The sequence below is a fragment of the Procambarus clarkii genome, chromosome 58, assembly GCF_040958095.1.
Source record: "Procambarus clarkii isolate CNS0578487 chromosome 58, FALCON_Pclarkii_2.0, whole genome shotgun sequence".
Lineage (NCBI taxonomy): Eukaryota > Metazoa > Arthropoda > Malacostraca > Decapoda > Cambaridae > Procambarus > Procambarus clarkii.
The window spans coordinates 22,307,862-22,333,621 of NC_091207.1; the positions used below are offsets into that span (position 1 = coordinate 22,307,862).

Here is a 25,760-nt window from a genome sequence, read left to right on the forward strand (position 1 = left end):
ATTACATTGCACCAATTAGGGACACACAAACACTAACACATGCATACATAAAGTATTTTATATATATACATATACATATACATATACACACACACACACACACACACACACACACACACACACACACACATAGTGAAAGTATTGGAAAAGCTAATCAAAACTAAATGGGTAGAACACCTGGAGAGAAATGATATAATATCAGACAGACAGTATGGTTTTCGATCAGGAAGATCCTGTGTATCGAATTTACTCAGTTTCTATGATCGGGCCACAGAGATATTACAGGAAAGAGATGGCTGGGTTGACTGCATCTATCTGGACCTAAAAAAGGCTTTCGACAGAGTTCCACATAAGAGGTTGTTCTGGAAACTGGAAAATATTGGAGGGGTGACAGGTAAGCTTCTATCATGGATGAAAAATTTTCTGACTGATAGAAAAATGAGGGCAGTAATCAGAGGCAATGTATCGGAATGGAGAAATGTCACAAGTGGAGTACCACAGGGTTCAGTTCTTGCACCAGTGATGTTTATTGTGTACATAAATGATCTACCAGTTGGTATACAGAATTATATGAACATGTTTGCTGATGATGCTAAGATAATAGGAAGGATAAGAAATTTAGATGATTGTCATGCCCTTCAAGAAGACCTGGACAAAATAAGTATATGGAGCACCACTTGGCAAATGGAATTTAATGTTAATAAATGTCATGTTATGGAATGTGGAATAGGAGAACATAGACCCCACACAACCTATATATTATGTGAGAAATCTTTAAAGAATTCTGATAAAGAAAGAGATCTAGGAGTGGTTCTAGATAGAAAACTATCACCTGAGGACCACATAAAGAATATTGTGCAAGGAGCCTATGCAATGCTTTCTAACTTCAGAATTGCATTTAAATACATGGATGGCGATATACTAAAGAAATTGTTCATGACTTTTGTTAGGCCAAAGCTAGAATATGCAGCTGTTGTGTGGTGCCCATATCTTAAGAAGCACATCAACAAACTGGAAAAGGTGCAAAGACATGCTACTAAGTGGCTCCCAGAACTGAAGGGCAAGAGCTACGAGGAGAGGTTAGAAGCATTAAATATGCCAAAACTAGAAGACAGAAGAAAAAGAGGTGATATGATCACTACGTACAAAATAGTAACAGGAATTGATAAAATCGACAGGGAAGACTTCCTGAGACCTGGAACTTCAAGAACAAGAGGTCATAGATTTAAACTAGCTAAACACAGATGCCGAAGAAATATAAGAAAATTCACCTTCGCAAATAGAGTGGTAGACGGTTGGAACAAGTTAAGTGAGAAGGTGGTGGAGGCCAAGACCGTCAGTAGTTTCAAAGCGTTATATGACAAAGAGTGCTGGGAAGACGGGACACCACGAGCGTAGCTCTCATCCTGTAACTACACTTAGGTAATTACACTTAGGTAATTACACACACACACACACACACACACACACACACACACAGCTTCCTCACTAATGATCCCCGCTCTATCGAATTCCCGGAAGAGCCAAACAAATTGAATTCGGTATCAAATGTTCAGTGGAACATACAAATGTTCGATTAAATGAGGATTGTTCTTCCAAGCGATCACCGAGACCGAGCTGTCATAGTTGATGACAGCCATTGTCATAGTTGATGACAGCCACTGTCATCAACTAAGATTCACCAAAGTGTAAACAGTTGTTCAGTTGAAACTGAGGTGCTGAAATTCGCCCCGCAGGTAAACCTGGACCACTGTCCCAGCCTCATGTCACTGCAGCGTCCGGGACCAACAGAATATGTGCCAAGCCTCCAACAAGAAAATAGGACAGGCTGCTAGCCTGGACGACTCCAAAACCTCATAACGAACCTAGTGAGGAAAGAAAGATCCAAACCTGAATGAAGAAGGATCCATTATAGAGGCATAATCTGGGTCGTGCAGGAGGTAAACCATAATGGTTTCCCACACCTCATGAGGTGGGAAACGGGAAGCCGAAAACCTCAGGAAGGACGAGACCGACAGACCTGAAGGGACACGGAACCGAACCTGGGGAGGGGCTGACACCAAATCCAACTCGTACGAGCCAGTGGGAAAAGAAAACCCCCACCCCCTGTAACAGTAAACCCTGCTCAGAGGGCACAAAAACCCAAGCGGGGTTCAATGGGACCCAAGACCCCCAAGTCAGCGCCTCTCCCTCCCCAGGAATCTCCACAGCAGGACCCAGGGCCAAGCCGTTCGCCAAAGCCCCAGTCTCTCAAGAAAAAGCCGAGGCAGCCATAAAAGCAGGAAGGAAGGAGGGGCTTACTGATCAGACCCGTACGCTTCGGCAGGAGGAACAGGCTCGAGTGCCTCTGTCACCACCCTGGAAGGGGCATCCCCTGAGACTGCTCGAGTCTCCAACCCAACTGCCCCGACTCCGAAACGCTCAGACGTTTTGGAATCTGAAGCAGGGTGGGGAAAGGGGGGAACCAGAACAAACCACAGCAGGGAAAGGACAAGACGGAGCAGACTGAACCAAGGTCGAAGCGACCAACACCCCCAAGTTTGGGTCCCAATAACCAAAACGAGTCAGCAACAAACCTAGCACATTGCAGCAACCTAAACTTTGATGCAATGCCTGAGCTGCCTGCACCTGAACAGTCATAAGTGGACTGGTTGTACCGAGACACAAACAAGCAACAAAACTCGCAGGACTCTGGGTCGAAGGTGTCATCGACCCAACAGGCAGCATGACAGAAGCAGAAGAGGTGAATGTAACCCTGAGAAAAGGGGACAGAGCAACCTTCAAACTTGCACAAGGCAAGAGGGAATGCATCAATCGAACCAAAGTGCCCCCGCGGGGTTTCCCAGAGAACTTAGACAAAAGAAAAACTCCCGCAAGAGGACAACGTACCTAGGCAGAACAGAGCTGGCCGCTATGAGAGGTGAAAACTAGCTGTGCAGTACCCTGCGCCCCTATCAGTGCAAACTACCCCTATCCAAAGGCAAACAAGGGTGTATGAAACACCCCAGCACACTAAGGGTGGTCAATCACCGAGCAGCAAAAGATCAAGCAGAGATAGATCCCAAGGTGACTTGTGGAAGGTGCATGCAGCCCGAGTACTTGTGAAATTACTCCTGGCTCATGCACCACCAAAGAAACAGCGCCACACCACAAGGAACAGAGCTGGAGGATAGGAAATCAGGAGCCAGAGTCACACGACCATTACCAGTCACATCAGCCAAAGAACTGGGGTGTGGATAGCAGGACTGAGGGTTTAGGGCTCCCCTTTTCCCCTCCCAGGGAGGGGGGAGCTGCGCAGTGGTGACGTCATGCTCGTTTGCTCGTTTTCGTTTGGAGAGTTCTGTCCACTAGTTCGGCTTTCAGTAGTAATTTCTTAACCAGAATAGGGGGGTTTGTTTGGGGCGCTTACCTTTCTGGATACCTGACCCGGTCAATGGCAAACACAGAATGCTTCCAACCACACAGGGATTTCTATAGGCCATTGCTCATAATGCCTCTCAGAGGGGGGCCCAGATTCTGGCTCATGGTCCCCGGAAGACTTGGAACTCCATTCACATTGATGCCAAAGTCTAATATATATATATATCTCCATATCAGCCTGAATAGCTCTGGGAAAAAGCTGAAAACAATGAAATTCTTAAAGAATTCAGGAGCAATTGTCATTATGTGGGAGGCACTGTTAAACTGAGGCACTGTCACCCATTCCACCTGGAACCACGCGCTTGGTTGACCCCATACGTGTATCGGCAAACTCGCAACTCGTGGCAAACCTCGTAAACCGAATCGAATTTTACAAAGAAATTGAGCTCGTAACCCAAAAAATTTGTAAATAGGGGCAATCATAAGCCAAAGTTCCACTGTATATAGGTAAGAATTATTTTTTCCCCAACAACAATAATTTCCAATCATGCTTTCTGTCTGTTTTTGGAACAATCTGTAACACTACTATTTCATAATTGTGCAAGTAACAAAGAAAATTAATCATTTTAGGCTACATTCAACGTGTATATAAGCTGTTGACCAGACCACACACTAGAAGGTGAAAGGACGACGACGTTTCGGTTCGTCCTGGACCATCGACTTGAGATTGGTCCAGGACGGACCGAAACGTCGTCGGCCCTTTACCTTCTAGTGTGTGGTCTGGTCAACATACTTTAGCCACGTTATTGTGACTCATCGCCTGTGTATATAAACTGTAAGAATCTACTAACTGATTTGAGTTTTGAGTGTTTTATGTATTTAATATTGCTCACCTGATTGTTATCTTCATCAAGCACAGTCGTCCGTTTCTGTGTAGGTGGTGCTGATGGCGCACGCCGGGGCAGAGATCTTGAGTCAAAACTAGAATGAGATGTGCTGCGGACAAATTCCCCTCCCGTTGGCGATACGGACCTACACAGTAAATAAAAAATTTTCCTGTAGTATTACCAATTTAGAAAAAATTATTATTCTCTCTCTCCTTCAAAAAGATTCACAAAAGTTCTACTAGAAGCCTACAAAGGTGCTAACAATAACCTATAACAGTTCTAACAAGACCTACAAAAGTGCTAGACGGAGCCTTCAAATGTGCTCCTAAAAGCCTACGAAAGTGCTACTGTCCCAAGAGATTATAAATGTTCTACCAGGAGCCTAGAAAAGTGATACTAGGAGCATACAAAAGTTTTACCAGGCACCTACCAAGGTGCTACCAAGAGTCTAGGGAAGTTGTGCTACAAAAGAGGTTACAAAAACCAGTGTTGAATGTAATGAAACGCCATTTTCTGGGCGAGTCACAGAGGCTCCCTGGAGCTTGTCGGGCTAATGTATGTTATATTAGACTGGGACATTAGCTAAGGCGTTCAGACCTACCAGGGACCAGCGCCAGAACCTGGCCCCTTTAGAGAGGTTTTAGGGAGCAATGGCCCTGGAAAACCCCATTATGGTTGGGGGGTTTTCCTTATCTGCCATCGACCGGGGTTAGGCACCCAGAAAGGTAGGCGTAACAAAACAAACCCCACATGATAAATAACTACAACAAAAAACTGAACAGAGGTAGAAACTCCCTACAATCCCAAGGAAACAATCAATTTACTGCAAAGACGGATCCGAGGTACCCAAAGGTGCCTAGAACCGAACCCGGAGAGGAGCCGAACCCAAATCTTACTCATACAGGGAAAGGGGGGTAAGAAAATCCCTCCCCCTGCAACAATAAGCCCCGCGAGGAAGGCAAAAGCACCCAAGCGGGGTCAAAGGGGGCCCAAGGCCCCCAGCCCCAGGATACCCCACGTCGGGACCTGGGGCAGAGCCGTCCTCCAAACCCTCTTCCCCTGAAGAAAAGGCTGAGTCCAAGGGAAAGGCAGACAAGAAGGGGGGTCTGCTGGTGGGACCCAGAAGCCTCGGCAGGAGGAACTGGCTCAAAACCCCACAAAAGTACACCTCCCCAGAGGCAACAGGAACTGGTCGCCTCTTAGGTGGCAGGTCGCGCAACACCTTGACGCCCTAACCAGCACAATACCACTCCCTACCCAAGGCCAAACAAGGGCCCCAAGGGCGAGGCAAATGCCGAGCAGCAAGAACCCCTACGGGAGCGGTTCCCGAACGCCCCAGGGAAGATAACCCTGACATGCAGGGGCAGTACTCACAGGGCGTCTAGGGAAGGAAGCCCCCAAGCGCATGCAGCCCCGGCACTGATGAAGTACTCCTGACCACCACACACCACACGAGGCAAACACTACCCAGGAATTTGAGGCCAGAGAAGCGTTTATCCCGGTTGACACTAGCTTAAGAACTGAAGGCAGCCGGCGTGGCGAGGTCCGGGGGCCCCCCTCCCCCTCCTGGGGAGGGGAGGACTGCGCGGACGACCGGTGCGGCAGTAAATTGATCGAGTGTTTCCTTGGGATTGTAGGGAGTTTCTACCTCTCTGTTCGGTTTTTGTTTTAGTTTTTTTACCATGTGGGGGTTTGTTTTGTTATGCCTACCTTTCTGGGTGCCTAACCCCGGTTGATGGCAGATAAGGAAAACCCCAACCACAAGGGGGTTTTCCAGGGCCATTGCTCCCTGAAACCTCTTTGAAGGGGCCAGGTTCTGGCGCTGGTCCCTGGTAAGTCTGAACGCCTTAGCTAATGTCCCGGTCTAATATAACATACATTAGCCCGATAAGCTCCAGGAAGCCGTAGGGGCTCCCCACAGAATCAGGTTACAAAAGAGCCACCAGGGATCTTCACAAGTGCCCCCCCCCCCATCCAATGGAATAAGACAAGCGAACCATATTTTTCATGCTGACAAGGCAAACACTCATAACAATGCAAATCATAATTAGTTATAACAATTGTTAGATGGTGGCTACAACTTTCCCCAAGCACACCATAGCCTTGCAAACCTTGCAAATGTTGACAAGTTAAATGTTAACAAATCACAATAATTTAACACATATCTAAACAATAAATTTTCAAGCTAGCTATATGTGGTCTAGAGCCAATATTGCAGTATCCTATAGTACATAAAATTTTACTCAACGAGCAAGAACATTTTTGAGACAATAATGATGAATAAAGACACTCCATATAAATACTATAAACTACTGTACATTAAGGCATCACTGAAGAAAACATGAAAGATAAATATAATCCTGTGACAAGATATTAGTCAGAGTTCTCGACGCTGAACTCTACTTGATTATCACATAGCTATATTAATGTGTAGATTTAGAGAATGTCAGAGAATCACAGTAAAGTAATATTAAAATACAGTAATTCATAGAGAAATACAGTACGCTAAAAAAATAAAATATAGAATGTAATGAAATGCCCTTTTCTAGTGGACCAACTTAGTAGCTTCTCGAGGTACTTTATTTATATTTATTTGGCAACACTGGAGTTGCCAAGTCTCAACCCTTAGACAGTGGTTATCGTAAGTTGTTGATTCACAGGGTAATGCAGTTATCATATGAAGATTTACAAAATTATTGTGGGGGTTTTAGATGTATGATGCAAATATGGATATAATAGGTCTATGTGGATGTAATGGAGTGTACTTTGACCCATGACAAAATCCTGTTACCATTTCATTGTACAAGTGCGGTTATCACCCCGAATGTGTCTAGGGGGAATGTGATCATCATCATATGACGATTTAAACAATTATTGTCTGGGTTTTAGATGTGTGATGCAAATATGGACATAAAAGCTCTCTGTGGATGTAAATAAAGAAAAAGTGATAAAATAATCAGTGAAACTTCAGAGGATAAAACAGGTAGCGTCAGCATAGTCAAGCACCAGGCATTGACAAGTGCCAGACGCAGCCATACAGAGCGCCTCCATCCAGTGAAATGATAAATATTCATTATTTTCGTATTTTTCTCATATTATGTATACAAATTAATAATTCTATAAAGCCTTTTGTTTATACATATTCATACAGACGAGTATGGCCATTTCTCCATAGCCGCTGTCTAAGGGTTAAGGAATCACATCAGGTCTCTGACACCCACTTAAGTCTACCAGGACCAGAATCTGATTCTCTCTACAAGGTAAGAAATCTCAGGAATTAAAAATCAACCAAAACTAAGAAAAAGCACAAAAATTAAAAGTGTGTTAAAACGAGCAACTGCATCAAAGGAAATTAATAAACCTCAAGGAAAATAAGGTAAAGAAACACTGTCAAAAGGTAAACACCACAGCTGTAAAGACATCTGAATGTCGCCAGATGGACATGGTTTCAAAGCAGGATTTAACACAAGTTCCACCAACCAAAACCACAGTGGGAGATGGTATTATGGAAACCTGGCACAAAGTAGAACAGATCCACAAACCTGGGACCAAGCCATGCACCAAAGAAAAGGGCAGTGGAGGGTCCCACAATGGACAGGGTAAAAGAGGATAAAATAAGCCTCACAAGAGAATAAACCCTCAGGCCTAAATGAAACAAGGACACAATGAGGGAGAAAAGAAAAATCTAGGACCTCTCCAAATAAAATCCAAAAAGCCCCAAAAACCCACCCCTGCCGATGGAGACAGGGTTCAAAGGGGCTTCCAAGTGGATATTAAAACCCCAAAGGAAACAGCTATGCCCAAAGCCACAGCCAGCACGTCATCACTGAAACTCAGGGATGCAAAAGCCAAAACCCCACAGAAAACCATCTAGCAGAGATAAAATGCATAAACAAAGGAATATATTGAAACCTGGCCATAACAGAAGATGCAGAGGATGGGTTTTGTAAAAACCAAGAGCAAGAACAAGAGCCCCTTCAGCAGCTGGGACCACCATACCTTGAAGAGAACAGCTCTGCATCAACAGGCAGAAAGATGATGGCGACTGAAACCCATAACCATACATAATCAGGAACTGAAACAGACGAGGAAGCCCTAACAATTCAATCGTGAACATAAAAAATTAATATGGTAATATATTAAAAAATTGGGACAAGGAAAACCAGCCATCCAAAATACCACTGACAGACAATCCTGCCAAGCAGGAGAGAAAAATTTTGGCTAAGCAAACATTATAAACGCCCAATGAAGAGGCATATAAAACCACGGATAAGAACAATTACTTAGGAAATTAAAGTACACCCTTTACCAAAAGCACAAAGCCATAACACTCAAAGGTAGCATAGTTAGAAGCCATCACAGCAGGCCTTGAGGTGTAGAACAAGTCCTGTGTGCTACCCAGCTGTTAGGAAACTCGCAACGAGTCAAGTTGAAAATGATTCATTTGAACCCCTCAGGGCAAGGTAAATGCAATCCAATTACCAAGAAATGTAACCCTGGGCCTACAGTCAGAGCAAAATACAATATTGAAGCATACATAATGTAGGTGGAATAGAAGACAAAAATGAAGAAGAAGAAGAAAGAAAACGATATTAAAGCAATGGACTCTTATAAAACCAATATTTGAGATATGGACAACAATATACAAAGAGTGAAGCAAAGGATGATCCTGTTAGATGTATGCTTCCTGTACAGGGTTCTAGCAAGAGAGCTGGAAAGCTGGTCAAGACTATTCAGTGAAAGTATTCACCCTGTTGCAATGCTTACCTTTGCTTGCCGCAGGGTTACTCATTTTCTCTAAATAGTTTGCTTTTCTTTCCTCTGTTTTGGGTTAACCTTAGATTCCTAAGCTTCTCTCGTCTCACAGAAAAACAGCCAGATTCTGATTCTGCCTCCCAGTAGACCCCTCCTTGGTCTTGGAAGCCCAGCGCAATTTTTAAGGAAATGACAATACCAGTGCTTATAGTTTGGGATGCTAATGAGGAAGACCTGCCAGGCTGAGGGAGCCAGTGAATAGGACATAGAGAAAACACTTGCGAATGAAAAGAATATGAAAATATATATTACAATAATAAACCAGATAATTTTTTATATTTTGTACACTGATACTAAAGGTACAGTGGAAAGATACTATAGTTGAGAGATACAGTGCAGAGAACTCGTTGATATTATTGGACAGTTGAAGACCAAAACAACAGTGAGTAAGGGTCTCAAAAAAGCTACACATTATAGGAAATAGAATACATGAAGAAGGTAGAAATAGCCTTGTTGATGAAGGCTCATATAAGGCTCATGTAAAGTTCATGTAAGTGTTCTGGAGATAGCACCATAAAATCCCCATAGATTGCAGGATAACAGTAGAACTGGAATTTGACAAAGAAAAAGTCACCTTGATAAATTGAGCAAATGGAAAAGGATAAACTGAAAAAAATAAAGTCTATTGCAGACAAACTGTCATGCAACAGAAATGAAACGATATTGAAACTACATGATACCTCGTGAAACTACAAATATTCTACAATAGATACTCAGAAAAATAAAATGATAGGGAAAATGTGGTAACATTAGGAAATTTAATATCACTGGAAGATATTTTGAGGTTATCTTGAGATGATTTCGGGGCTTTAGTGTCCCCGCAGCCCGGTCCTCGACTAGGCCTCCACCCCCAGGAAGCAGCCCGTGACAGCTGACTAACACCCAGGTACCTATTTTACTGCTAGGTAACAGGGGCATAGGGTGAAAGAAACTTTTGCCCATTGTTTCTTGCCGGCGCCCGGGATCACAGGATCACAAGTCCAGCTTGCTGTCCGCTCGGCCGACCGGCTCCCAAGATCACATAAATGATGAAAGGAAATGATGAAAAAATTATTTACCACCTACGAAAGCACAAAATTAGAGTATCCGGTGGTATTATGTCTTCCTTTAAAAATTAAGTGAATAAAATACATATGTCTTAATAGATGTTTGCCAGGTAAATAGACCTGGGGCAAGCAGATGCAAATAATAGGGCTATAGCCTACATGCTAACAAGAGATTGATTACTGAAAATTAAAAATATAGCCTAGAACATGCTAAAAATGGTCTGAAAGATTATAATGAAAACTAATAACACAAATTTCCATGCCCTACATAACGCAAACTGGTTAATTAACACTTTCCCGCACTCGGCACGCGCACCGCAACCCACCCCTAGCTGCACCTGGCGGTTCCCGTGAGCGGTCCCAGGAGCGCCCACCCACACTAACTTATGTACTCTTTCCAGTGTTCTGACCTCAATTTCCGAGCTATGTCATTCATTGTGGTATCAAATTGTTCGCAATTTAACCACTTAACTGCGCCAACAGTTGGTGGGAAACTGCGCCAACAGTTGGTGGGAAACTGCGCCAACAGTTGGTGGGAAACTGTGCCAACAGTTGGTGGGAAACTGCGCCAACAGTTGGTGGGAAACTGCGCCAACAGTTGGTGGGAAACTGCGCCAACCGAGAAAACTGATTTTTTCGTACCCATTCTAAATGTGTGCGAGGTTGGTTGTGTACGAAATGGACTCTTAGGACCTCCAGTGAGAGGCAGCCATCTTTGAAAAAATTTCCAGAATGCCCTAGGGCTGCTGGCTGGGTTAGTACCGAGTGAGCAACCATGGGTGGCGCACGCGCCTCTGGCTCCCAAACACCTGTTCAATGCGGTGTTGAAAGATCATGCTCAGTCGGTGAAATTCAAACCTTACTGTTTGAAGAACAGAAGGGTCATAATATTGGTGTAGCTAGGTGCAATAAGGACCTAACAAAGGTCGGATGCAAGAGTCTCGGCACCTATGAGGACGATTCAGCGAGCGTATCTAATTATAGCTCTAAGTGCCATCCTTGCCCACCTATGCTATGCTATCTCCAATTTATTTAGATGATACATAGATGAATCATTTTCTGCGTTCAGTGATGATGCATCTGATACAAGTAGCATAGATGAACAGTGTTAGCGGCTTCAATGGTGGTGTTTTCCATAGATATTTTCAGGAATACCTGAATCTCTTCTTGACTGACTGAAACTCTTTGAGGCTTGCTGAATCTCTTCCTGTGGAGGACCTTACAAAGCGATCTTTTCAAGACTACCTTACAAAATTTATCTTGCCTGTAATCTTTTCATGACTACCTTACGTTTTACAAGCTTGCCTACATAACACCTACAGGTACTAATGCCGAGGGTGTACGTGAGTGCGTTATTTGCAAGCACACAGAATGAAGAAACAAAGCAAAAATCTATCTGTACCTGGTGCAACGAGAGCAAAGTCGCGCTGTGTACCATAGACTACTTCATTGATTATTACTCGCTTCTGAAGTACTGAGTGTGTAATACAGTGTGTTACTGTGTAAATAGTGTGAAACTGTACATATTGTAATTTTCATGAATTTTTAACAATATTGCGACAAACATTTATTGTGGATACATTACTGACATGTACCACAGTTCCATGGAACATTATGAACGTACTACTGTATACATATTGTAAAGGACACAAATATGCATCATATACGATAAAAAAAATATAACCACATTTGAAATACATAGAAAAAATAATTGAAAATATATCTATGGTAACGCCCGGTGCTTGAATGGCCAGCACAACTGTGTCTGGGCGAGTCATGCACGGGCAACCAAGCCCTGATGACGTCACAGCGCACCTTGTCCACGTCCCCACAACCAAAGTGGAATTTGGTATTTATTTTTACATAGACATGTTCAGGGAAGGGAATTTATCCTTTACTAAGAAAAAATTATTTTTGGGGAACACTATTTCATGTGCACAGGGGGAATTTCACAAACTCGCCGCAGCACAGTGGTTAAAGGCGTGCATTTGAAAACTAGTCGCATAATAATTGAACAGTAAATGGAATTTTAACAAATTTTATTTTTGGCCACTCATCACCATAAAAGTATTTATAATCTTACCAGTGTTTTGACCTCAATTGTCGTACTACGTTGCTCAATTTGATATCAAAGTGTTTGCAATCAAAAGGCATGCATTTTAAAACTAGTCCCATAATAGTCGAACAATAAACAGCATTTTAACAAGTATTTTAATTCCGGATGCAAACTACGTCACCGTCGGAAATCCATAAGATTATTATGTGACGCAGACTGCGTCACCGCCGGACGAAAGTGTTAAGATTTTTAATAACATTGCAGTCAGGCATTTTTAGAGTTGTACTGTACACACAGACCAGCTATTCATTGTGAGATGAACAACTATGAACAAGCAAAAACAACACTATTGAACATTTCCATGAAAAACTTAAAGACATAGGGACACTGGACACAGCACTGACTAGCCAATTGTAACTGTCAAACAAATGACTCAAGTAATCAGATTAATGGTTACAGCAGTGGCTTAGTGAACTACAAGCAATAACGTGTGGGATATGCATTAACGTTGTAAAACAGCTGATAGAAAAATAACAAGGCATTCACCTACAGTCCAGTAAAATAAAGATAAAGACATGTCAAAAACATACACGAAGACCTGAGGGAAAAGTCAAAATAGAGAAATATGTCACTGGGCCGACCTTCTGATAGAGGTGGAGCCACAGAAAAATTACCAGGTTCGGACACCGAGCAAGCAGTGTCTGAAACCAAAGCTGGGCCGGCCACCAAGGAGCCAGAGTGACCAATTTTCCCGGGTATGACTCCAACCTGACCAGGACCTGGAGCAACAGCCAGACAGTTGGTAGAGGTACAGGAGCCCCCCATCTTAGCCGGTGCAGCTGAAATGCATCTACCATGAGGGTCTTGCGATATGGGAATGGAGCCATCTATAGAGAAAGGCATCGATTCAATGTTGACCCAAAGAGGTCCACCTCTGGGAACCGTATGTCTTGAAAAGCCAAAGGAAAGAGGTTGCATTGATGTTTCATTCCATAGAGATGGGAAGGAATGAGGGCAAGCCATCCACAGGAATGTATGACACTCCCTGAACGTGAACAGCACAAAGTCAAACCCAGAGAAACCAGAAGAAGAGATACTCTAAGCATCCAGCTCTAAAGACCAAGGGCCTGAATGGAGTTAGAGCACAGAGCCTGGAGGAATCCAAATCCTAAGTAGAGCATGCCCACAGCCGCAAACTTCCATACTGTACTGTGTGCCTGACAAAATGGAGGAAACCAATGACCCTGGCAACCTTGGTGAGTGCTGTTCACAAACCCCAACCCAGAGCTAGAGAGTCTATTAAGATGTCGAGCAAGAGCACCAGGGAATTAAACCCTGAAGAGGAAGCAAGCAACACAGCAGTCGGCAAAGTGCTTGCAGGGCCCACGTCCAATGATCATGGCAGCAGTGAAAGGGACTGAACTGGAGATATTAGAACAGCCACTGAAGCCATACTTTGACAAGAAGAAAAACTATGCAGGCAAAGTTCAGGCTCCCACACAACTGCTCAAGAAACCTTCGAGTCACCTGGGGCTAAATTGACACCAATAGACAGTGGTGCTGCAACCAGGTCAAGACTGCTGACCTGGTCTTGACCTGGTTGAATCGGGATATGCCAATATGCGTCCCGGATGTCCAGAGACACCATCCAACAACCCAGCTCCAAAAGAAGCCGGATCAGAGAGAGTGGTCAAGAAAGGAGGGGCAAGGAATCTAGCGGTTCAGATGGGACAAGTCCAGAATGAATTGAAGATCCGCACAGTCCCGTTTCGGTACTGGAAACAAGCGAGAAACCCACCTGAGGAACTTAGTCGTTTCAATCATGCCCAAGCACACCCACTCCAAGATGACCCAACGAAGTAAAGGTGAAAAAGCCTGCTCCGCCAGCCCCAGATCTCCCAGAGAAGGAGCTGCCACTCAACGCCATCACAGGCCAGAAGACATGACCCGAAACGCCCATGAATCGTGGGACCAAGTGTGGGCAAACAGAGCCAATTCAGATTCCAAGGAGAGAGCAAGGACGGCCTGATAACATGCGAGGTGAGGCAAAAATACAGACACCACTTCCCAGAGGATTGGTGCAAACAGCTTCAACACCTCAGCCGACGGGCAGCACCCCAGTCGACAGCCCGGCACTCAACACCTCCACATCCTCCGTAAGCCAGTCTGAGAACTAAAGGGAAAAAGAAGTGCAAGAATGAGGCCACATGCCCACGAGCGCAAAAATCCTCTGCCACCAAAGCAGCTAAAACGGAGGGAACCTGCGCATGCAGCTGCAGAAGGCCAACATCACGAGGAAGCACAGGGGCAAAAAGGCACGCATTGAGGTGCTCAAATTCACCCCCCCCCTCCCCCAAGTAAACCTGTAGAACCATAGTAACCTCCCACCATTCAAGCAAGCAAGTCCGACAAAACCCGTGCAATGCTCCCTGGGAAAAGAAAGGGCAGTCTGCCAGCCAGGAAGATTCCGGAACCTCAATGCACCCAATAAAGGGAAGAACCTAACGCAAACGAGGATGGATCCATCATAGAGGCGAAATCCGGATCACACAGGAGGTATGCAGCAAAGACCTCCTGTACTTCCTTTTGTCGGGGGTGGGGGTGGGTTTTCCCAAGTAAACAAATCTGAGCCAACCCAACCAGCAAAGTCGGGAGGGGGAGGGGGAGGCCAACCCCAAATCAAATTTGTACAAGGAAGGGGTATACGAAAACCCCACACCCTGTAACAACAAATCCCATGACGAGGGCACCAAAACCCGAGCAGGATTAAAGGGGGTCCAAGACCCGCAGGTTAACTCACCCCCAGCCCCCGGAGCCTCTGAACCAGGCTCTGGACCAGAAGCCTCAACAAGAGGAACAGGTTCGAATGCCTCCATCTCCACTGTGAATGGGGCAGCCCCAGGAGCCGACCGCGTCTCATCACCAACTAAACCCTGCCCCGACTCAGAAACCCTCAGACGTTTGGGAGTCGGCAGCAGGGGATGAAGAGCAGGGTAGACCACGCCAACTGGGAAAGGACTTGAAGGTGCGGACTGAACCAAGGTCAAAGTGACCATGTGAAGTTTACTGCTACCCAATGGAATGAGACAGCATACCTTCAAACTGTTTTTAACAGTGTTAATTGGCATTCCTTATTTTCTTAATTAGTTCTTGCAGAGGGCATTGAAGCTTTTTGGCTTTATAGCAAGCTGATCCCTCAGTGGTAGCTCTAGATGACTCTCGCCACAGCCTTTCTGCTTCATTTTCCCTTGCAAGTCCATTTGCAATGATACTTATTGCTTGATGAATAAGTTCATAAGAGCCATATAGAAACATGAGAACTGGAGGAATGAACTGAATTAATCCAGAAGCAGCTGAGGGAACTTAACTCAGAGAATTGGAATCATTTCCAATAACTTATTTGAGCTCAACTGCCCTCTATTAAAAGCAGAGGTAACACTTAATAACCTGTTATATGTTGTCCACAACATCATACATCAGTCTCTGCATGGCTAAATTTCCATAAACAAAATGTACTGAATATAACAAACCCCATAGACTGAATTAAAGGGTATATTACAGATGAAGGTACCGGGAGAAGTATAATAATGATTTACAAAATGTAAACTGTAAATTACTCTTGTAGTCAGAGAAAGAATGATGGCACATGATGCAAATGCAGTCATAAGGAGTGTGTGAGAAGTATATGTTACAGACATATATTCATCAACCTCAGGTTAAGTAATATGCCCGAGGTCCACCAGTGCCACCTAACACCATGGGATGATACTAGCTCAATAAGTTGCATCATCAGTGTTATATATTCATTATTACCTTGTTAATGCTTCAGTTTGTTTAATATTGAAGGCTATCTCTTGTTGCAACATTTGTTGCTTCAGTTGTTCTGCTTCAAGTTGCCGTCTTGACAATTCTTTCAATATTTCACTCTGCAGCAAATAGAAAATATATAAAAAATAAAAGTTTAAAAGAAATACATCAAGCAAACATATACAGCAAAAGGGAAATAATAAATGAGATAAATCGTAGTATGAAGACTCCAAGCTGAGAGGCAAGCAGAGGTCGGAGCTGTGAGCAGATGGGACCACCACTGACCAACGACATGGGCTCAGGGCTTCAAACGTGCACACACGGGTACACCTGGGGTAGATCTGAAGAGGCATCACAAAAAATGAAGGCTAAGCAAAATTAAAATCACCCACACCTCTGAAATGACTTACCGAACAAGGTCTTGTTGAAAGAGGCTCTCCATTTCTGCTTTCAGATTTTCCAGTTCTTGTTGAATCCGTTCCTATTGCACAATGATTAGTTCAAAAGTATTTATTATTTAAATAACAATGATGTATATTTTCTCTAATAATATTTACTCTGAAATTTTGGTTCAAAAAGATATACAGTACAAGCAATCTTTTGGATGACACAGTAATTCAGAAATATTGCAAATAATATCTGGCAGAGTTAATTATTTTTATTTGTAACCCTTAAAGTGCAGTTATTGTTATACAGTACATTGATTCACTGGGGTAATGCAGCCATCATCACATGTTGATTTTAAATATTACTACCTGTTTTTTATACCTATGATGTTAATATGGATACAACAGCCCTATATGGATGTAGTGGAGCTTACCTATCATTCCATTATTGCTTACTATGCAATGCAGTTATCATTGCAAATATTTCTATGCCAATGCAGCAAATATATCATGGTATAAAATGCTATTATATTTAAATGATTTGTATACCCATTATGTCCATATGATTTTCATAACTCAATGTGCTTGTAATGAAGCACACCATAAGAATAGAGGATTTGCAGAAAGCCTATTAGACCATTTACACCCAACATTAAGAACAAAGAAAAATTTTAATTACTGTTTGTATGTAAAAGATGGGGCACCAACTGTACCCTGTTCTCTCTCCCCAATTCACTCTTCCCCAATCTTCTCTAATCTCCCCTAATATTACCCCTCTCTTCCCCTCACCTTCAGCTCCCCCCTTTCTTGCCTCCTCTTCTCCCCCCTCCCCACCTTTCTTGCTTCCTCTCCTCCCCTCCTTTCTTGCCTCTTCTCCCCCCTCTCCACCTTTCTTGCTTCAAAGTTAATTTACTTCTTGCCTCCTCTCTCTTTCCACTTTCCTTCCCTCTCTTCCACCATCTTCTCCCTCTCTGAAAATGTAATATTTTACTAAACAGTGAAAAAACTGCTAAAAAACTATGGAAAAAAAATCCCTGATTTTGGACTTCATGAAAATCACAGGGGGAGCCATTACAGATACACATATTTCGTAATATTTTCTGCAGGCTTCCTGAGAAACATAAGCCTTGGAACAGAACCAAGGAAACAGGATCAACCCACAAAGCATCCACCAAGGCAAAATTGGTGGCATGAAGGTACTGGTGAAGAGCTACCACTCGGCACAGCACATGATGCACTCAAGGATAAAAGAACTAGCTATAAATAACCGAAGGACACCTCCAGAACAAAGTCGACTCATTCTTCACAAGAAAAGAAGGAGACAGCTGTAAACGAGCATAATGCCCATGAGGGCTACACCTCCGAACAGAATGAGGTTTCTGACCCTCAACTGATAGCAAGCACCAACAGGAATATGGCCTCAGAAAAAATTATGGATTGAAAGTGATAGCACAAGCCATGGGAAAAGAAACAAAGGCAAGCTTGTTATGACGATATTAACAAAGACATGTCAGGAAAGCCAGATACAAAGAGCCGAGGAGCAGGTCATACCAGAGAGAGATGTCACCAGGTCAATCATCTGAAAAAGGTGGAGCCACGAAAAATACCCAAGTTCAAACACTGTGCAAACCGCTCCTGAAACCAAGGCTGAGTGAACCACCAAGGAGCCAGAAGGACCACCTTCCCCTGGTAGGACTCCAACCTGGCAAAGACCCAGAGCAACAGTTCGATGGAAAAGAGAGGTACAGAAACCCCCCAACCTCTACCAGTCTAGCTAAAAGGCAGCCATCATGAGGGCCACTTGAATGGGGGAACAGATCCACTTAGAACAGGTGTTATTTCCAAGCTGATGCAGAGAGATTCACATCAGGGTGCTCAAACATCTTGCAAAACCATAGGAAGTGGGCAGCATCAACAGTTCACTCTGTAGTAATGAGAGGAATCAAGTAGATGAGCTATCCACAGTGCCCAGCATCAAAGACCAAAAAAAGCTTCCCCTCAGTTCAGATAACGAACCACCAGAGAACAGTCTGAATGAAGCCTGAACACAGAGCCTGAAATCCTTTTTAGGGAATGCCACATGGTTGGAAATTCCTGCACTGTGCTGTGCGCCCAACAAAATGGAGCTGACAGCAACCCTGACAAGCTTGGTGAGTGCTGGTCACGAAGCCCAGCTCAGAGCCAACACATCGATAAAAAAGTTGAGGGATGGCAAAGGAAGGCACCCAAGAACAGCAGTATTATTGCTGTTCCTACTTTCTTAGATGTTCTGCATCTTTGAACAGTCTTAAGCCAAAGGAGTATGACAGCGTGCTGAAATCAATGTTAGGAAAAGCCCTCAACCTTTCTCTCAATGATTCATAGTAGAAATCACAGTAGAAATAAGCCTCCCTTATTGTCAGACTTGGGGGCTTCAGCATTTGCACAACACAAATTGCTGTATAGCATTCCTATCTTTTCCAATGGCATCTGACAGCCTAGTGAAGGAAATCCTACTGGATTACCTAGGTCAACAAGCATGGGTACCAATCCCAGTTTTATACACTGCATCACCAAATGGGTCTCATGGAACCAGCACTCCAACCACCACCATCTCCAGCCTACAAGCAATTCAGCTGGGATGGCCGCACTGTAGACCAAGCAGCTGCAACATGTCTAGAAGCTACAATACCACCACATGACACTGCTTGCTTTACAGCCATAGTAGTGTCCCATACAAGTGACTTCTTATTACACATCGTAACCCCAATGTCAGTAATCAGCACGTGTCTCACACTGCAGGCCCTCCGAATTACAGTGGCTCTGTCTTGCTGCCCCAATCCACACCGAATATAGGTGTATTTGCGGAGAGGCAATGACTGACAGGTACAACCAGTATGGCCTGCTCTGCCAAGCATAGGGGGATGACAATCAAGACACAGTGAAGTCAATGACATAATTAAGAGGAGCCTTACTACAGCTGTTTATCCAGCAGAGGGAGCACCACATTACCTAATGCTCCACAACTCTGATCAGGCTGTTAGTCGCCCAGACGGGAACACAGTTAACCCATGGAAGAACAGTAGACAGATAAGTGTGGGACTACAGATGTATTTCAACCTTGGCTAACACCTATGTGGACTTCGGTGTTGCACATCCAGGTAGTGATGCCACTCACAGGGAAGCAGCTAAGTCTTGTAAATACAGAGATCACCACTACAATTTTGTCTCCATTGCTTCAGACACACTTGGTGCCTGGGGTAAAAGTGCCGCTAGATTTTTTAAGGATCTGGATTGTAGGCTAACTGAAACAATAAGAGACCCATAGAACAGCCAGCTTCCTCTTCCAATGCTTCAGTATGGCAATAGAGGAGAAATGCACACTGCATCCATGGTTCCTGCCCACCATCTGAGGAGCTAGAGAAACTCGACAATCTGTGATAACTAACCTTGTACCTTGCATGTAACCAATGTTGTAACCATGTAATTAGGGTGGTAGGAGAAGACGATATGTGAAAGTATGTGGGAGCCCCACAAGGCTGCCCAGGATGCCACATTCTCTTCCTCGAGGCAGAGGCTCCCTACAAACACAACCAAAGATGGGTTCCCCAATACATTTTGGATATTACTTACAAAAATCTAGTTATTCAACAAATCCTACAGCGAATGAACTATCGAGTGTAAAAAGGACCGTAGTAACATCTTGGGCAACATTGGAGTCCTCTGCCACATGCCTCTGCATCACAGTAAATCTTGCAGCAGGCACTGACAGACACCAGCTGGGCCTGCCAGCTGGTGAATTGCAAACTTCTGCAGGTCACCAAACTGATAAAGATGTAGATATTTAGTCTATTTCCACATTCTCCCTACATTTTGCATCCAAATTAATCATTCTGTACACAAAAGTACTTTTGGAATTTTAAGATATTTTGAGCATGGGCAGACATGTGTGTATATCCATAGCCACACTTTAGGAGTCAAACATACAATGAGAAATTCATATTTGGAACACACCTGATTCTTAAGTTGGGGGACTTCCTGTATTGTGTATTATTTAAAATATACGCAATAATTATACAAATGAACCTCAACCTTCAGCAGTTTTTTTTATCACAAACTAGGTCTCAATGCAATTCATATTAGACTACTGTGCAGTGTATATGAAATCCTAGATTTATGTCCAGCTTTATGCAGTGAATATAGAAGATTGATATTTTCCCCAATATTTCTGAAGAATTTGATGACAATTATCAAAATGGAATGCTTGTCTTCACTTAAAATATCATAAGTAGCAGTTAATTTTTTTCTTAATAAATGGATCAATCTTTAGTAATTAAAGTGGCATTACTTCAAGATGTTGCCATTCCACTCTTTTGTTACGTAATTATGGAATTCTCAAAGTCCCCACAATTCTATCCCCCCAAAAATGAATGCATACTTTTTCTTGAGAGGAATCCTCTAGGAACTTTCTTGTTCTTTCCAGTTCAGCTGTGAGAGCATTCTTCTCCTCTAGGGCATGCATTCTCTCCTTCAAGTGTACTTGCAACCTTTCATTGGACTCTGTAAAAAAAAACGAGCACATTGTTCAGCAAAACCAGGGCAAAATCAAGACAAACACTAAAACTAAACTATCAACAAAGAACTACAAAACTGTAAAACATAATTATATAAACAAATTTATTTTACATATACTAGGTACATATGTCTTTTTCAGTGTACATCATCAGCATAGGTGCTAGCCTCTGGTATTAACTTCTGGATGATATCAAAGTATATCTGGATGGGGCTCCGAGAGTTCTGCTCCTCAAGTCCGGCCAAGACCATGCATGACCTGTGAGAGCTTGGTCCAACAGGCTGTCGCTTGCATCGGCTTGCAGGCCCATGTAACCACCACAGCCCAGTTGGTCTGACACTTCTTGAAGAAAACTATCCAGTTCTCTCGAAGACATCCACGTTTGTTCCGGCAATATTTTTTATATTCGCCGAGAGGATGCTGAACCTCTGATGTTTATACAGTGGACCTCTGATGTTTACACAGTGCTCTCTGATTGTACCTATAGCACCTATGCTCTTCACTGATTCTATTCTGTATTTCCTTCCATATCGTTCACTCCAGTACGTTGGTATTTTATTGTGTAGATTTGGGACATGGCCCTCCAGTATTTTTCCATGTGTATATTACTTGATATCTCTCTTGTCTCCTTTGTAGGGAGTACATTTGGAGAGCTTTGAGATGATCCCAATAGTTTAGAAGCTTTATCGTGTCTATATATGCTATATAAGTTCTCTGTATTCCCTTTATTTCAGCGAAATGTTCTACAGCTGCAGTCTGATCACACTACCTTCAGTACACTTTCTATGGTATGTTTACAGGGGAACTGACTGTTCTCCTGCACACATTATTTAATGACATTCTTAACATATACAAACATGCTTCCAATCGAAGTTGAATATCAGTCCCAAGACAATTAACTGACCTTGCAATAGTTTATCAACAGTGGCTGACAGTCTTGAGTTGTGTTCTTCGTTCATCTTGAGGCGTTGATTTAACCGTAGGAGCTCGGCTCCTTTCTCATCTAGCTGGTTCTCTAAGCGCTGTATGCGGTCCTCTGCACTCCCATGTTTTTCCTGCACCTGTGAAGAAAGGGACCTCTGGGGTGATATGAGAATGGGGGCAGAGAAGGACATTGCTTGTATAATTAATGAATACTGAGAGGAGATATATCATCAACAGTGTAAACTATTTCATTGAAAATGACCAATATTAGTGTTAAGTAATCCGCAAATTTTTAGTAACCAATCATATGTGTAAGACATCAATGACAATGCTTATTTGGTTACACAATAAATTTAATAATATAAATTTAAAACAATTACACTAGCTACTTCACTTATGGTCTCATACCAGTTTAATAATTAAGTCAAGCAATGAAATAAACTAACCATTATAGTTTTGTTTAAATGAATGATAAAAATCAACAATACTTTTTCCACATTGTAAAAAAAAGTTGTGAAAAAACGGTGTGAGATTAGATGGGCCTCCAGAACAGCTGCTTACTAGGTCTGGCACATCCTAAATTAAAATGCAAAATTAAGTAATTTTTATTACAGGCAATAAAATAAATTTATAACATGCTCATCTACCCAAAAACCTTGTTTGTATACATAAAATCAAATAAGATTTGTTTAAACAATGAAATAATTATTAACAACATAATGGAAATTTTTCAAAACTCATATTGTGATTGTTTTGAGGCTTTGTCCCTCTTTCTAGCACATAATTCATTATCTTCATATCTCTAACTATAAAAGAAGGAAAGAAAATAGCCGTACTAAAGATAGCCGCTACACAAGACACAACATCCTGTATAAAAATCTCTCTCACCTGGTGAAGAGCCTCCATTCTCTGCTTCAGCTCTTGCTCTACATCCGGTAACTTGGCGTACTGCGCTAGTTTCTGCTCGCTCAGCTCAACCTTTTCTTGTAGTGCTCGAATCTTGTCCTCTTGCAGCTAGATTACGGCAAAGAAAACCAACACGTTAAGGACAAGTGAACAACAACTAGCTGAAAACACTGAAGGTATACAATAAAACAGTAATTTATAATAATACAATCCATTATATGACTGTAATTAACAAATGATACAATAACTAAACCAATGGGGCAAAGTATAATGACATTATTGGCCAAAAAGATGTTGAGATCTCCTTATGTAATTTCTTCCTACTTTCCCTTATCTTATGTCAGATTTCCTTTGACTTGCTGCTTTTCTTGTTCTTTTACCCCCTACCAATGTGACCCATCTATATTCATCTCAACACTTATCTTTCACAGCTATCACTTTTTATAATAAAATGTAACTCAAATTTTTGTTTAAACTCACAACTGTACTTCAGTATCTAATGTGTGTCAGATGTTATGTGAGGAACACATTGTGTGTGTCAGATACCTTGTGAACGATACCCTGTGTGTGTTACAGGTAATGGTGAACGATACCCTGTGTGTGTGTTATAGGTAATGGTGAATGATAGCCTGTGTGTGTGTTACAGGTAATGGTGAACGATACCCTGTGTGTGTGTTATAGGTAATGGTGAACGATACCCTGTGTGTGTTACAGGTAATGGTGAATGATAGCCTGTGTGTGTGTTATAGGTAATGGTGAATGATAGCCTGTGTGTGTGTTATAGGTAATGGTGAATGATAGCCTGTGTGTGTGTTATAGGTAATGGTGAATGATAGCCTGTGTGTGTGTTATAGGTAATGGTGAATGATAGCCTGTGTGTGTGTTATAGGTAATGGTGAACGATACCCTGTGTGTGTTATAGGTAATGGTGAACGATACCCTGTGTGTGTTATAGGTAATGGTGAACGATACCCTGTGTGTGTTATAGGTAATGGTGAACGATACCCTGTGTGTGTTATAGGTAATGGTGAACGATACCCTATGTGTGTGTTATAGGTAATGGTGAATGATACCCTGTGTGTGTTACAGGTAATGGTGAACGATACCCAGTGTGTGTGTTACAGGTAATGGTGAACGATACCCAGTGTGTGTGTTACAGGTAATGGTGAACGATACCCTGTGTGTGTTACAGGTAATGGTGAACGATACCCTGTGTGTGTTACAGGTAATGGTGAACGATACCCTGTGTGTGTTACAGGTAATGGTGAACGATACCCTGTGTGTGTTACAGGTAATGGTGAACGATACCCTGTGTGTGTTACAGGTAATGGTGAACGATACCCTGTGTGTGTTACAGGTAATGGTGAACGATACCCTGTGTGTGTGTTACAGGTAATGGTGAACGATACCCTGTGTGTGTGTGTTACAGGTAATGGTGAACAATACCCTGTGTGTGTTACAGGTAATGGTGAACGATACCCGTGTGTGTTACAGGTAATGGTGAAGAATACCATGTGTGTGTGTGTGTGTGTGTTACAGGTAATGGTGAGAAATACATTGTGTGTGTTACATTATCAATAGGTCAGTACATCCAAGCCCCATTACTAATGGGTCAGTGCATATGAGCACTACTACCAATGAGTTCAACCTTCATTTGAGATAAAAAAAAAATTCCTACAATCAAAATTCACGTTAAGAGTTAATAACAGAGTAACTTACTTTATACTGAGCTTCTTTATTTTTTAATTCTTCTTCTAATTTTTCATTAAGGTCATGTAAGGATGTTGACTCCCTCTGAGCATTTAGGTATCTCTTCTCTAAGGTGGCAATGCGTTCCTCTTGATCCTCTTTTTGGGCGACATTCTCCTGAAAAATACAGGAATACAGCTATTGATAACCGACACTAACAGGGACCAATAAAACAAAGAACCTGAGGATACAGGATCTGCAAATAATAAGATATATGAAGGAAATCAATAAATTTATCATCATTAAGAATTAAGTCTCCTTCAAGCAAAGTAATACTGTACTGTGTCCTCTACAAATTTGATTTTAAACATTTCATTTTTGGCACAACTGATTTTGCAACGGCTCGGTGAAAATAAATGTTACCAGCTAAAAGTTTGAGATCATACAGCATATTGAAATGAATAAGTTTGGGCGAATTTAAATTGCAGCTGCCATGTATAGGCAAACAGGCCCTCTGCAGTTTCCTTTATTCTTATTTGTATGTTCCCATGAATAAAAAAATATAATCAGGGGGCAACCTTGAGGTCTCTCTGGAGGCGTGCATTGATCTCCTGGGCTTTGACTAGCTCCTTTTGAGTGACCTGCAGGTCCTCCTCCATCTCCTGCAACCGATTCTGAAGGTCTCGCACTCGCTCCCTTGCTGCATTCAGTTCTGCTGTCTGATAGTTAAGGCAAAATTGTTAGAATAAAAAATGGTTTAGTAGCCTACATTCATATATATTAAATACAAGATGCATACATACATACATACATGTGTGTTCTTTAGTATTTCTCAAACCATGAACACAAGTGATTTTGAAATTTGCAGGCAGAGGATATGCTCATTTTACAATGAGCATATCCTCATATAATGAGCATATAACGAGCACAATTTCCTTTAATGCAATCCACTGATGACAGTTTTCTTAACAGAAATATCCATAGATCTCTTCTCTTTCTGAATTGCTTAGCATCTTTTCATATAATTTATCAGTCGAGTGTTTTTTTTTTTCCTATTACATATTTCATTACATTTATCCACGCTGAATTACATCTACCAAAATGTTCGGTAATATGTTTATTTGTTTGTGATGTGTCTATATGTATGTATAAAGACATTGTACTTAACGGGGTGGGAATAGCTTGAGCTACTTCATCCCTTTGTGTGTATTTTACCTCAATAAACTTATTTCAATTTCAATTCAATTTCAATCTACCATGTGTTTCTTCATTCACTTATTTTGTCTATGTCATTTTGAAGAGCATGCCAGCCTTGTAGGTCTTATTTTTCCA

At 42.4% G+C, this 25,760-nt stretch overlaps 1 protein-coding gene across 10 annotated transcripts in view; it reads right to left on the minus strand.

Moving 5' to 3' along the window:
- Liprin-alpha (PTPRF interacting protein alpha) overlaps positions 1–25,760 on the minus strand; it is a 339,563-nt gene that overhangs the window by 150,226 nt on the left and 163,577 nt on the right. For all 10 annotated transcript variants that reach the window (XM_045757948.2, XM_045757940.2, XM_069306681.1 and 7 more), the window contains 7 exons: positions 25,007–25,147; positions 24,459–24,605; positions 22,722–22,847; positions 21,814–21,970; positions 20,775–20,896; positions 15,978–16,090; positions 4,254–4,392 (listed from right to left, as the gene is read on the minus strand). In XM_045757948.2, coding sequence (XP_045613904.2) covers positions 4,254–4,392; positions 15,978–16,090; positions 20,775–20,896; positions 21,814–21,970; positions 22,722–22,847; positions 24,459–24,605; positions 25,007–25,147 — 945 coding nt within the window. The remainder of the gene's footprint in view (positions 1–4,253; positions 4,393–15,977; positions 16,091–20,774; positions 20,897–21,813; positions 21,971–22,721; positions 22,848–24,458; positions 24,606–25,006; positions 25,148–25,760) is intronic.